Source organism: Cherax quadricarinatus, chromosome 47 (assembly GCF_038502225.1).
Source record: "Cherax quadricarinatus isolate ZL_2023a chromosome 47, ASM3850222v1, whole genome shotgun sequence".
Classification (NCBI taxonomy): domain Eukaryota; kingdom Metazoa; phylum Arthropoda; class Malacostraca; order Decapoda; family Parastacidae; genus Cherax; species Cherax quadricarinatus.
Genome location: NC_091338.1, coordinates 1,890,489 through 1,902,276, shown reverse-complemented (window position 1 = coordinate 1,902,276; position 11,788 = coordinate 1,890,489). Strand labels below are relative to the sequence as shown.

The following is an 11,788-nucleotide window of genomic DNA, read 5'->3' as shown; positions in this document are numbered from 1 at the left end:
AGAAGAAAAGTCATAGTGCATTTATAGTGTTTCTTCTTTTTATAAACGCATTTCGACACGAATCTAACTAATCTTCATTTCTCTACATTAATCAATTCAATAATATTCCCTAACATTTTACAGGAAAATGAGACAGGAAACACAGTCAAAGTGGCCATAGCTTGTTTTTAATAAAAAATATATATCAAAATGTAATTGTACGTAATTCATTGCTAATGTTCTTGAGTAGTTATCATAAAATCTATAATTTCTCACTAAACAGTTTCATAAATAGCTTGTGTAGCACGAATATCATAATAGGACTTACATTGGATGAAAAGGTCAGAACGATGTAGTCGGTACGGGACAGGAAGTAGAGATCAGCTACGAGGTCTATGAGCGAAGCCTCAGTGAACCGTTTAGCAAGATCAACCACCTCCACACTCTTAGTTTGGTATAGAATCTTGTACTGAGGATACCTGTGTAGAGATAATATCAGATAGTTTATTTCTAATTTGGTTAGCTGGTTAGTGAAACTGTTTCAGATATGACAAGAATCAGATATATTTTTCTAAGCTCATTCCTGTTTTTTAGTAAAATCATTGTATATATATATATATATATATATATATATATATATATATATATATATATATATATATATATATATATATATATATATATATATATATATATATATATATATATATATATATATATATATATATATATATATATATATATATATATGTCGTGCCGAATATGTAAAACTGGTCAATTAGCAAGAACTCATTTAGAATTAAGTCCTTTCTGAAATTTTCTCTTATACATTTAAAGATATATTTTTTTCATTAATGTTAATGTAAAAAATTTTAGTTTTGCACCAAAAGAATCTTAGAAAACTTACCTAACCTTATTATAACAAGAGCAATTTATTTTAGCCTAACCCAACTAAATATATTTTAAATACGTTTACAATAATTTAGTACTAAACAAACACAATCAAATATATTTTTTTCGTTAGGTTCAAAATGATTTTGGCGAAATTATTGCATATATTTATATATTTATTATCACACTGGCCGACTCCCACCAAGGCAGGGTGGCCCGAAAAAGAAAAACTTTCACCATCATTCACTCCATCACTGTCTTGCCAGAAGGGTGCTTTACACTACAGTTTTTAAACTGCAACATTAACACCCCTCCTTCAGAGTGCAGGCACTGTACTTCCCATCTCCAGGACTCAAGTCTGGCCTGCCGGTTTCCCTGAACCCCTTCATAAATGTTACTTTGCTCACACTCCAACAGCACGTCAAGTATTAAAAATCATTTGTCTCCATTCACTCCTATCAAACACGCTCACGCATGCCTGCTGGAAGTCCAAGCCCCTCGCACACAAAACCTCCTTTACCCCCTCCCTCCAACCTTTCCTAGGCCGACCCCTGCCCCGCCTTCCTTCCACTACAGACTGATACACTCTTGAAGTCACTCTGTTTCGCTCCATTCTCTCTACATGTCCGAACCACCTCAACAACCCTTCCTCAGCCCTCTGGACAACAGTTTTGGTAATCCCGCACCTCCTCCTAACTTCCAAACTACGAATTCTCTGCATTATATTCACACCACACATTGCTCTCAGACATGACATCTCCACTGCCTCCAGCCTTCTCCTCGCTGCAACATTCATCACCCATGCTTCACACCCATATAAGAGTGTTGGTAAAACTATACTCTCATACATTCCCCTCTTTGCCTCCAAGGACAAAGTTCTTTGTCTCCACAGACTCCTAAGTGCACCACTCACCCTTTTCCCCTCATCATTTCTATGATTCACCTCATCTTTCATAGACACGTCCGCTGACACGTCCACTCCCAAATATCTGAATACATTCACCTCCTCCATACTCTCTCCTTCCAATCTGATATCCAATCTTTCATCACCTAATCTTTTTGTTATCCTCATAACCTTACTCTTTCCTGTATTCACTTTTAATTTTCTTCTTTTGCATACCCTACCAAATTCATCCACCAATCTCTGCAACTTCTCTTCAGAATCTCCCAAGAGCACAGTGTCATCAGCAAAGAGCAACTGTGACAACTCCCACTTTATGTGTGATTCTTTATCTTTTAACTCCACGCCTCTTGCCAAGACATATATATATATATATATATATATATATATATATATATATATATATATATATATATATATATATATATATATATTTCTAAACAGCTCTTGTTCTTCTTTATTTCTTCTATTGTCCATGGGGAAGTGGAAAAGAATCTTTCCTCCGTAAGCCATGCGTGTAGTATGAGGCGACTAAAATACCGGGAGCAATGGGCTAGTAACCCCTTCTCCTGTAGACATTTACTAAAAAAGAGAAGAAGAAAAACTTTATAAAACTGGGATGCTTAAATGTGCGTGGATGTAGTGCGGATGACAAGAAACAGATGATTGCTGATGTTATGAATGAAAAGAAGTTGGATGTCTTGGCCCTAAGCGAAACAAAGCTGAAGGGGGTAGGGGAGTTTCAGTGGGGGGAAATAAATGGGATTAAATCTGGAGTATCTGAGAGAGTTAGAGCAAAGGAAGGGGTAGCAGTAATGTTGAATGATCAGTTATGGAAGGAGAAAAGAGAATATGAATGTGTAAATTCAAGAATTATGTGGATTAAAGTAAAGGTTGGATGCGAGAAGTGGGTTATAATAAGCGTGTATGCACCTGGAGAAGAGAGGAATGCAGAGGAGAGAGAGAGATTTTGGGAGATGTTAAGTGAATGTATAGGAGCCTTTGAACCAAGTGAGAGAGTAATTGTGGTAGGGGACATGAATGCTAAAGTAGGAGAAACTTTTAGAGAGGGTGTGGTAGGTAAGTTTGGGGTGCCAGGTGTAAATGATAATGGGAGCCCTTTGATTGAACTTTGTATAGAAAGGGGTTTAGTTATAGGTAATACATATTTTAAGAAAAAGAGGATAAATAAGTATACAAGATATGATGTAGGGCGAAATGACAGTAGTTTGTTGGATTATGTATTGGTAGATAAAAGACTGTTGAGTAGACTTCAGGATGTAGATGTTTATAGAGGGGCCACAGATATATCAGATCACTTTCTAGTTGTAGCTACACTGAGAGTAAAAGGTAGATGGGATACAAGGAGAATAGAAGCATCAGGGAAGAGAGAGGTGAAGGTTTATAAACTAAAAGAGGAGGCAGTTAGGGTAAGATATAAACAGCTATTGGAGGATAGATGGGTTAATGAGAGCATAGGCAATGGGGTCGAAGAGGTATGGGGTAGGTTTAAAAATGTAGTGTTAGAGTGTTCAGCAGAAGTTTGTGGTTACAGGAAAGTGGGTGCGGGAGGGAAGAGGAGCGATTGGTGGAATGATGATGTAAAGAGAGTAGTAAGGGAGAAAAAGTTAGCATATGAGAAGTTTTTACAAAGTAGAAGTGATGCAAGGAGGGAAGAGTATATGGAGAAAAAGAGAGAGGTTAAGAGAGTGGTGAAGCAATGTAAAAAGAGAGCAAATGAGAGAGTGGGTGAGATGTTATCAGCAAATTTTGTTGAAAATAAGAAAAAGTTTTGGAGTGAGATTAACAAGTTAAGAAAGCCTAGAGAACAAATGGATTTGTCAGTTAAAAATAGGAGAGGCGAGTTATTAAATGGAGAGTTAGAGGTATTGGGAAGATGGAGGGAATATTTTGAGGAATTGTTAAATGTTGATGAAGATAGGGAAGCTGTGATTTCGTGTATAGGACAAGGAGGAATAACATCTTGTAGGAGTGAGGAAGAGCCAGTTGTGAGTGTGGGGGAAGTTCTTGAGGCAGTAGGTAAAATGAAAGGGGGTAAGGCAGCCGGGATTGATGGGATAAAGATAGAAATGTTAAAAGCAGGTGGGGATATAGTTTTGGAGTGGTTGGTGCAATTATTTAATAAATGTATGGAAGAGGGTAAGGTACCTAGGGATTGGCAGAGAGCATGCATAGTTCCTTTGTATAAAGGCAAAGGGGATAAAAGAGAGTGCAAAAATTATAGGGGGATAAGTCTGCTGAGTATACCTGGTAAAGTGTATGGTAGAGTTATTATTGAAAGAATTAAGAGTAAGACGGAGAATAGGATAGCAGATGAACAAAGAGGCTTTAGGAAAGGTAGGGGGTGTGTGGACCAGGTGTTTACAGTGAAACATATAAGTGAACAGTATTTAGATAAGGCTAAAGAGGTCTCTGGCATTTATGGATTTGGAAAAGGCATATGACAGGGTGGATAGGGGGCCAATGTTGCAGATGTTGCAGGTGTATGGTGTAGGAGGTAGGTTACTGAAAGCAGTGAAGAGTTTTTACGAGGATAGTGAGGCTCAAGTTAGAGTATGTAGGAAAGAGGGAAATTATTTCCCAGTAAAAGTAGGCCTTAGACAGGGATGTGTGATGTCACCGTGGTTTAATATATTTATAGATGGGGTTGTAAGAGAAGTAAATGCGAGGGTCTTGGCAAGAGGCGTGGAGTTAAAAGATAAAGAATCACACACAAAGTGGGAGTTGTCACAGCTGCTCTTTGCTGATGACACTGTGCTCTTGGGAGATTCTGAAGAGAAGTTGCAGAGATTGGTGGATGAATTTGGTAGGGTGTGCAAAAGAAGAAAATTAAAGGTGAATACAGGAAAGAGTAAGGTTATGAGGATAACAAAAAGATTAGGTGATGAAAGATTGAATGTCAGATTGGAGGGAGAGAGTATGGAGGAGGTGAATGTATTCAGATATTTGGGAGTGGACGTGTCAGCGGACGGGTCTATGAAATATGAGGTGAATCATAGAATTGATGAGGGGAAAAGAGTGAGTGGTGCACTTAGGAGTCTGTGGAGACAAAGAACTTTGTCCTTGGAGGCAAAGAGGGGAATGTATGAGAGTATAGCTTTACCAACGCTTTTATATGGGTGTGAAGCATGGGTGATGAATGTTGCAGCGAGGAGAAGGCTGGAGGCAGTGGAGATGTCATGTCTGAGGGCAATGTGTGGTGTGAATATAATGCAGAGAATTCGTAGTTTGGAAGTTAGGAGGAGGTGCGGGATTACCAAAACTGTTGTCCAGAGGGCTGAGGAAGGGTTGTTGAGGTGGTTCGGACATGTAGAGAGAATGGAGCGAAACAGAATGACTTCAAGAGTGTATCAGTCTGTAGTGGAAGGAAGGCGGGGTAGGGGTCGGCCTAGGAAAGGTTGGAGAGAGGGGGTAAAGGAGGTTTTGTGTGCGAGGGGCTTGGACTTCCAGCAGGCATGCGTGAGCGTGTTTGATAGGAGTGAATGGAGACAAATGGTTTTTAATACATGACGTGCTGTTGGAGTGTGAGCAAAGTAACATTTATGAAGGGGTTCAGGGAAACCGGCAGGCCGGACTTGAGTCCTGGAGATGGGAAGTACAGTGCCTGCACTCTGAAGGAGGGGTGTTAATGTTGCAGTTTAAAAACTGTAGTGTAAAGCACCCTTCTGGCAAGACAGTGATGGAGTGAATGATGGTGAAAGTTTTTCTTTTTCGGGCCACCCTGCCTTGGTGGGAATCGGCCAGTGTGATAATAAAAAATAAAAAAAAAATATATATATATATATATGTATATATGTCGTGCCGAATATGTAAAACTGGTCAATTAGCAAGAACTCATTTAAAATTAAGTCCTTTCTAAAAATTTCTCTTATACGTTTAAAGATATATTTTTTTTCATTAATGTTAATGTAAAAATTTTTAATTTTGCTCCAAAAGAATCTTAGAAAACTTACCTAACCTTATTATAACAAGAACAATTTATTTTAGCTTAACCCAACTAAATATATTTTAGATTTGTTTACAATAATTTAATACTAAACAAACACAGTGAAATATATTTTTTTCGTTAGGTTCAGAATGATTTTGGCGAAATTATTGCATACACAAATTTTCGCTTGTCCTATATGGCATGATGAACGTTGCTATTTAAGCCAAGATCGCAAGTTCTGCCTATTCGGCACGACATATGTATATATATATATATATATATATATATATATATATATATATATATATATATATATATACACCTATATGAACATAATTTTTAGGAAACGGATAACAAGATATGAATCATGGAAAACTGTTAATACAGTTATTGGACCCAATAATTATCCCAGATACGCAAACTACTCCGCCTCATTATACTTAAATTCAGTCAGAACCTAAGAAATTACCTATGTAATAGATTTACATAATAGCGAAAGGTACACTTAATTAAAGTTAAAATATCATCTTTTATTAAAAAATAAAAAAGCTGCGTGTGTCTTATTCCTCACTACTACCCTTGAAAATATAATAAAACGATAATATGTTACTTTTTCTTGACTTCTTCAAAGACTTTGGGCTCGTCGGAAGATAGGTAGATCCTTCGCGTAACATTTGGGTTGAAGATCTGGAGACCTGCGAAGTACTCCTCCACCTGTTCCATGTATTCCTTCACATAATGGTACTTTGCCTCGCTGCGCTTATCAGTTCGTCTCACGTGTACACTGTGGATAACAACAAGAACCTGCAAATGCTAAATCTTAACTTTGATGGGCTAAGAGAACCAACGTTACACTAACATCACGATCACACTTTTGGATCTACATAATTTATCCATCAGTCTCTCCCATTTAAAAACACACAATATTGTTATTAAAACGATTTGATGTTAAGGTTACTATAAACTATTTCTACAGATAAGAATTTGTCTGGGAAACTTACCCCACAATGGGATGTTGAAATTGAATGGATTTTTCTTTTTTTTTGAGCATCTCTTTGATGTTCGGCTGAAATCTGAAAAGATATTTGACAAACTGACCCACCCACCAGACGCCCGGGCGACCATGCAAACGAATCAGTCGTTTCGAGATGTCTTTTGGGATGGCTAATGGCATGTTTTCTGGCATTGGAATTATGGTGTAGAATGGGGGAAATCGCACCGTTTGTGAGTCGCTTGTGCCTGTCAAGAAGTAACAAGGATTCTATATGAATCTCTGTTTTGTTGTCAAATAAGACCGTCAATGCTATTACAAGATGTGAGAGAATTCAAAACAATTTATTTCTACATCTTACCGGGCCAATTAGTTATATTTTTCATTGAAAAGTTGGTACATGTTTCACTGAAAGGCTGGAAGACAGTTTCCCAGCCATTGGGAGAGTAACGCCAGCCAGCAGAGTTGACAATAAGTGTTCTGTTTTTTCCATAGGCTGCCATGAAGCAGTGGATGAGGCGGTGGAACTGGCAGCCAAAACCACATCCCTGTGAAACGTTAAAGGAAAATGTAAGGAACGGAAACTGTGGAACTACAGTTACTGGTATTAATACACGCTGTTTAGACCCCCATATATATCATTCTTCGAAACCCTCAAGAGGCAGAGGAGATGCAGGTTGACTCCATCACGAGTCCTAGGAGCTATAGCTCAACCCTACTAAACTGCACAGATGAAAATAAACTCCTTAAAGTTGTTTATTATTATTATTATTATTATTATTATTATTATTATTATTATTATTATTATTATTATTATTATTATTATTATTATTATTATGTACTAGAAAAGAACTGAGCGGTTCTACAATATATTTACGTGTTCGTATCAGTGAGAAGGGTTGAAATGGAGAAAGAACTGCCTGGCATTTGTCAATAGGCCTTTATAGAATTCCTTGCGTCTTTTGACACCTAAACACCAGTTGTTTAGGATCTATGCAATCCTCTGTTTTACAATACAACTTGCAAGGTTACCATGGTATCTTTGCAAGGTTACCAATCAGCTAGCCTATCAGTTGGCACAATTTTAAAATACACATAAACCCTGGCGAGAGATTAAGTGGAACATAAAATAATAATAATTCATGTTAAGCGCTAAAGCCATGTGGGTCATTCATCATTCAGCACAAGACGTAGTGAAGGATTGATCCTCCGTCTGCAGAGCGCCAGACAGGCGTGCTTCCTATTTGTACTCACCTACATGCCCTGTTATGTGGAACAAGCCACGGGGGTAATGCTTTGTTTAGTTTCTGTCGAGACAAGAAGATTCGGGAATTGTGAAGTCTGAGTGTCATGTCTTCCGAGTATCAACAATGGACAGATGACTGGGACCTCTAACTTTAGGCTTCATAACCAGTAACTCAAATTACTTTCATCCTTAGAGGAAAACTAAATAGAATATCAAACACATAAGTGCCTTACCACTTCGAGATTACAGAAAAGTTTCTTTGCAGTGGCACAGTTGTGTGGGTGTTGCAGGCGGTGTAAACGCTGCTGAACTTCCTCACTCAGGTCTTCGGCCTCTCGCTTCCTCCAGCTTCCTTCTTTGCCTCCCATCTGACTCAACCTCCATAGGTCGTACTGAAGAACCCTGATGATGTATGTTGAGTCAGTGATCAGGCAGCGGAACAATATGTCAGGAGAGACGATTTCTTGAAGATTTGAGGTTGGTGTATCGGCCAGTGTGTAGATCCGGGAAGTTTCCCCACTGTACACTAAATTTCACATATTATAGAGGACTTGGTATTCTGTGTCCATTAAAACGCTGTATTTTAGTGCACTTAGAGAAAACTGTTCAGTATCTTGGGACTCAGATAACAAAATTAAAGTACTTTCTTAGGTATGGTAGTGAGAGTTTTGTACCATTTCAACATATCAGTGTTTCTGAGCACATAATCAGCTGCGAAGGCGCTAATATCATTAAAAAAAACATTAAAACTGAATTAGATAATGAAAAACCGAACTTGCTTGTACTGCTTTAAGAAACTTAGCTTTAAAATAACAGAACTGATTGTGCTGTAAATCATTCTGTATTTTGTCTAGTCAGAAAGTAATTAACTATTTTAGCTTAGATTTTAAATCTTATTAACATATATATATATTTTACCATATTGCTAATATCAGTGTAATTGTTACCTAAATCAATTACCTTACGCGCTCGGCACCTTCCTTCTGCAAGTTATTAAAGTCCTCTTGGTTCATTTTCGTTTTGCTGGAGTAAAGTTGTTTCAGATGGTTTGAGAAGAAAAAATAAGTGTCCCTCAGGTTGGTCTCCAGCAGCCGTCGTGTGACCTCGAAGTCCAAAGTGGGTTCACAGTCTGAAGCAGGTGCTGGACTATCACTCTTTAGCGATCGCTCGGTCGTGCCGGCTGTGAGAAAGATTTATATTCAGTTTTGCCGTTTGACAGGAAAATGCATTTCGTGCACCAATGTTCACCCTGCTATTTGACTGGAAAGTGCATTGCGTGCACCAATGTTCACCCTGCTATTTGACTGGAAAATGCATTGCGAGCACCAATGTTCATCCTACCTGGTTGTGAGTCCCCTGGCGAGGAGGGGGAACAATAATGAACGCTTGGCATTGTAATGTTGCCTGAAAACTTTGACCACTAAAACGTTCTTGATGTGATACAAACTGAGGGGTTGGATATTAGTACCCGCCTTGCAGCCTTGAGTATACACTAGTGATGTCTCGGAAATCTGCATCTGTCTCCACATCCACGGAACATCCGCACAATTTCTTACATCGCATCAGCATCCGCACAATTCCTTACATCCACATCAGCGAAATAAGTAAGTTGGGCATCTTCATACACATCCGCATCCGCGGATATCTAAATTTTCACATCCGATACACATCTCTAGTATACACGACACTGGAACACATAGTTACTTATAATAGAAAACATGATTAGTTCTGCTGGCTTTCAGTACTTTTAGTCCAACTTTTGGTTATGCTCACACTCTCGGTATCATATTTATTTTGATCTTGACCCGGAAAAATGTTTTACTGAAGAATATGGTATATTACCAGTGTGGCAAGTAGGACTGTTATATTCAATGTGTGAATTACTTTTTTTAATTCAAATCTGAAAGTGTAAGGTATAACTGACTTTGTATAATGTAATGAGTGAAACATGATGTGCATATATAATGTGTGAAACAATGATGTTTAAATTCTACATATAGGGAGCATGACTGTCAGATAAAGTTTAACACTAACCTTGATCACTAGTAAGAGCTTGGCTGTCAACTTGAAAACCCAGTGGTGAGGGTAACCTAGATGAAAGAAATAGCAGACATTAGATATGTACGTTGTGTATACATTTACATGCATACTTAAGTGATTAGATGATTATGGGGCTCTGCTCAGAACTTCTGTATATCGAAAGGTCCACGTTGAAAGGCTTAATAGTCCAGATTTCTGACCAAAACGATGACACTTTTTCCTGCCTGAATTCTAATTTTGCCCCTAACTAGTATCACCCATGGAAAAATGGAAAAGAATCCTAGCTCCGTGAGCCATGCGTGTCTTAAGAGGCGACTAAAATGCCGGGAGCAAGGGGCTAGTAACCCCTTCTCCTGGGTAACCTAAAATGAAACACGAAGGTTGGGAGACGCCCGGTAGGTTAAAAAAAGTAATAGTATCTTATCCAGACAAGCTCCATCAACAATGACTTCCTCAGTAAGATATCCCATTACTCCATCCTCTTCTTCGCTAACATTTCCCTCTAAAATATCTCCCCCAAGACCCCTCACATTACCCATCCCTCTCCGCTCACCTTGTAACAAAGAAAGATGTCAATTATCTGCCATCACTCATTCAAGAATATGTAACACACTTATCTTCCAAAAAGAAAAAGCAATTTATTCTTGCTAAATGACAGTTCTTGATTCCCCCTTACCACGACAGTTGTTCCTCTCCTTTGACAGATTCCCACCTCCCTCTACCCGCTGTCAGGTGAGAAGTTTGAAGCTGATCACACTACAACTAAGCAGTTCCTGTTATTCATATGATTCTGCAATACATTTTCATCTGGTATGATCAAAACATTCATTCCATTTTACTTCCTATACTTTCTCTTATTACACTTTCTGTTTCTTACAGAGAAACCAGGAATACTTTCCCATCAACGAGTAGCTTTCGTTCTTTTATACACACACACACACTAACAACGCCATTAACAACAATCTTCAACACATCTATCGCAACAGGACAACTACCTAAAGCGTGGAAGACAGCAAATGTAGCCCCAATTTTTAAGAAAGGAGACAGACACGCAGCACTAAATTACAGAACAACGCCACTGACATGTATAGTATGCAGAGTAATGAAGATTATCAAAAGAATGGTGGAGCACCTAGAAAGGAATAAGCTTATTCATGAGAACCAGCACGGTTTCAGGGAAAGGAAATCCTGCATCACAAACCTACTGGAGTTCTATGACAAGGTGATGGCAGTAAGGCAAGAAAGAAAGGGGTGGGTAGATTGCATTTTCTTGGACTATAAGAAGACGTAATTGGAAGGCTTTTGACACAATTCTACACAAGAGATTAGTGCAAAAGATGGAGGACTAGGCAAGTATAACAGGAAAGGTACTACAATGGATCAGAGAATAACTGACAGGAAGGCAACAGCGAGTCATGGTACATGACGAGGTATGAGACTGGGCGCCTGTGACGAGCGGGGTTCCACAGGGGTCGGTCCTAGGACCGGTGCTGTTTCTGGTATATGTGAATGACATGATGGAAGGGATAGACTCAAACTTTCACCATACCCTGTGGGTATGGTGAAAGTTGAGGTGAGAGTTCAGGGAATGTTCCCCTTGTAAGCGTGGTGTGATATATGGAAGCGAGTTCATCAGTTACGTCTCCTTCCTCGAGTACGCGGAGTGGTTTTTAAATTTTTGCATGGGATTCTGCCGTCCAAGGTGGTGTTGTCTAATCGGCGTGTAGGGGAGGACAGGAGTTGTTCAGCGTGCGGGGAGGACGAATCAGCGTTTCATGTTGTGTATTTCTG

General features: G+C 38.8%; 1 protein-coding gene across 2 annotated transcripts in view; it reads right to left on the bottom strand.

Annotated features, from left to right (window-relative positions):
- The window catches only part of LOC128696551 (alpha-(1,6)-fucosyltransferase), an 11,766-nt gene extending 1,658 nt beyond the window's left edge, over positions 1-10,108 (bottom strand). Inside the window, exons 1-7 of one of the 2 annotated variants that reach the window (XM_070094632.1) lie at positions 9,992-10,108; positions 8,918-9,137; positions 8,191-8,679; positions 7,073-7,259; positions 6,722-6,959; positions 6,331-6,504; positions 308-458 (exon numbers count right to left, since the gene is read on the bottom strand). In XM_070094632.1, coding sequence (XP_069950733.1) covers positions 308-458; positions 6,331-6,504; positions 6,722-6,959; positions 7,073-7,259; positions 8,191-8,325 — 885 coding nt within the window. In that variant the 5' untranslated portion in view covers positions 8,326-8,679; positions 8,918-9,137; positions 9,992-10,108. The remainder of the gene's footprint in view (positions 1-307; positions 459-6,330; positions 6,505-6,721; positions 6,960-7,072; positions 7,260-8,190; positions 8,680-8,917; positions 9,138-9,991) is intronic. The other variant, XM_053787862.2, reaches the window with a different exon arrangement.
- Between the last annotated feature and the right edge of the window lie 1,680 nt (positions 10,109-11,788).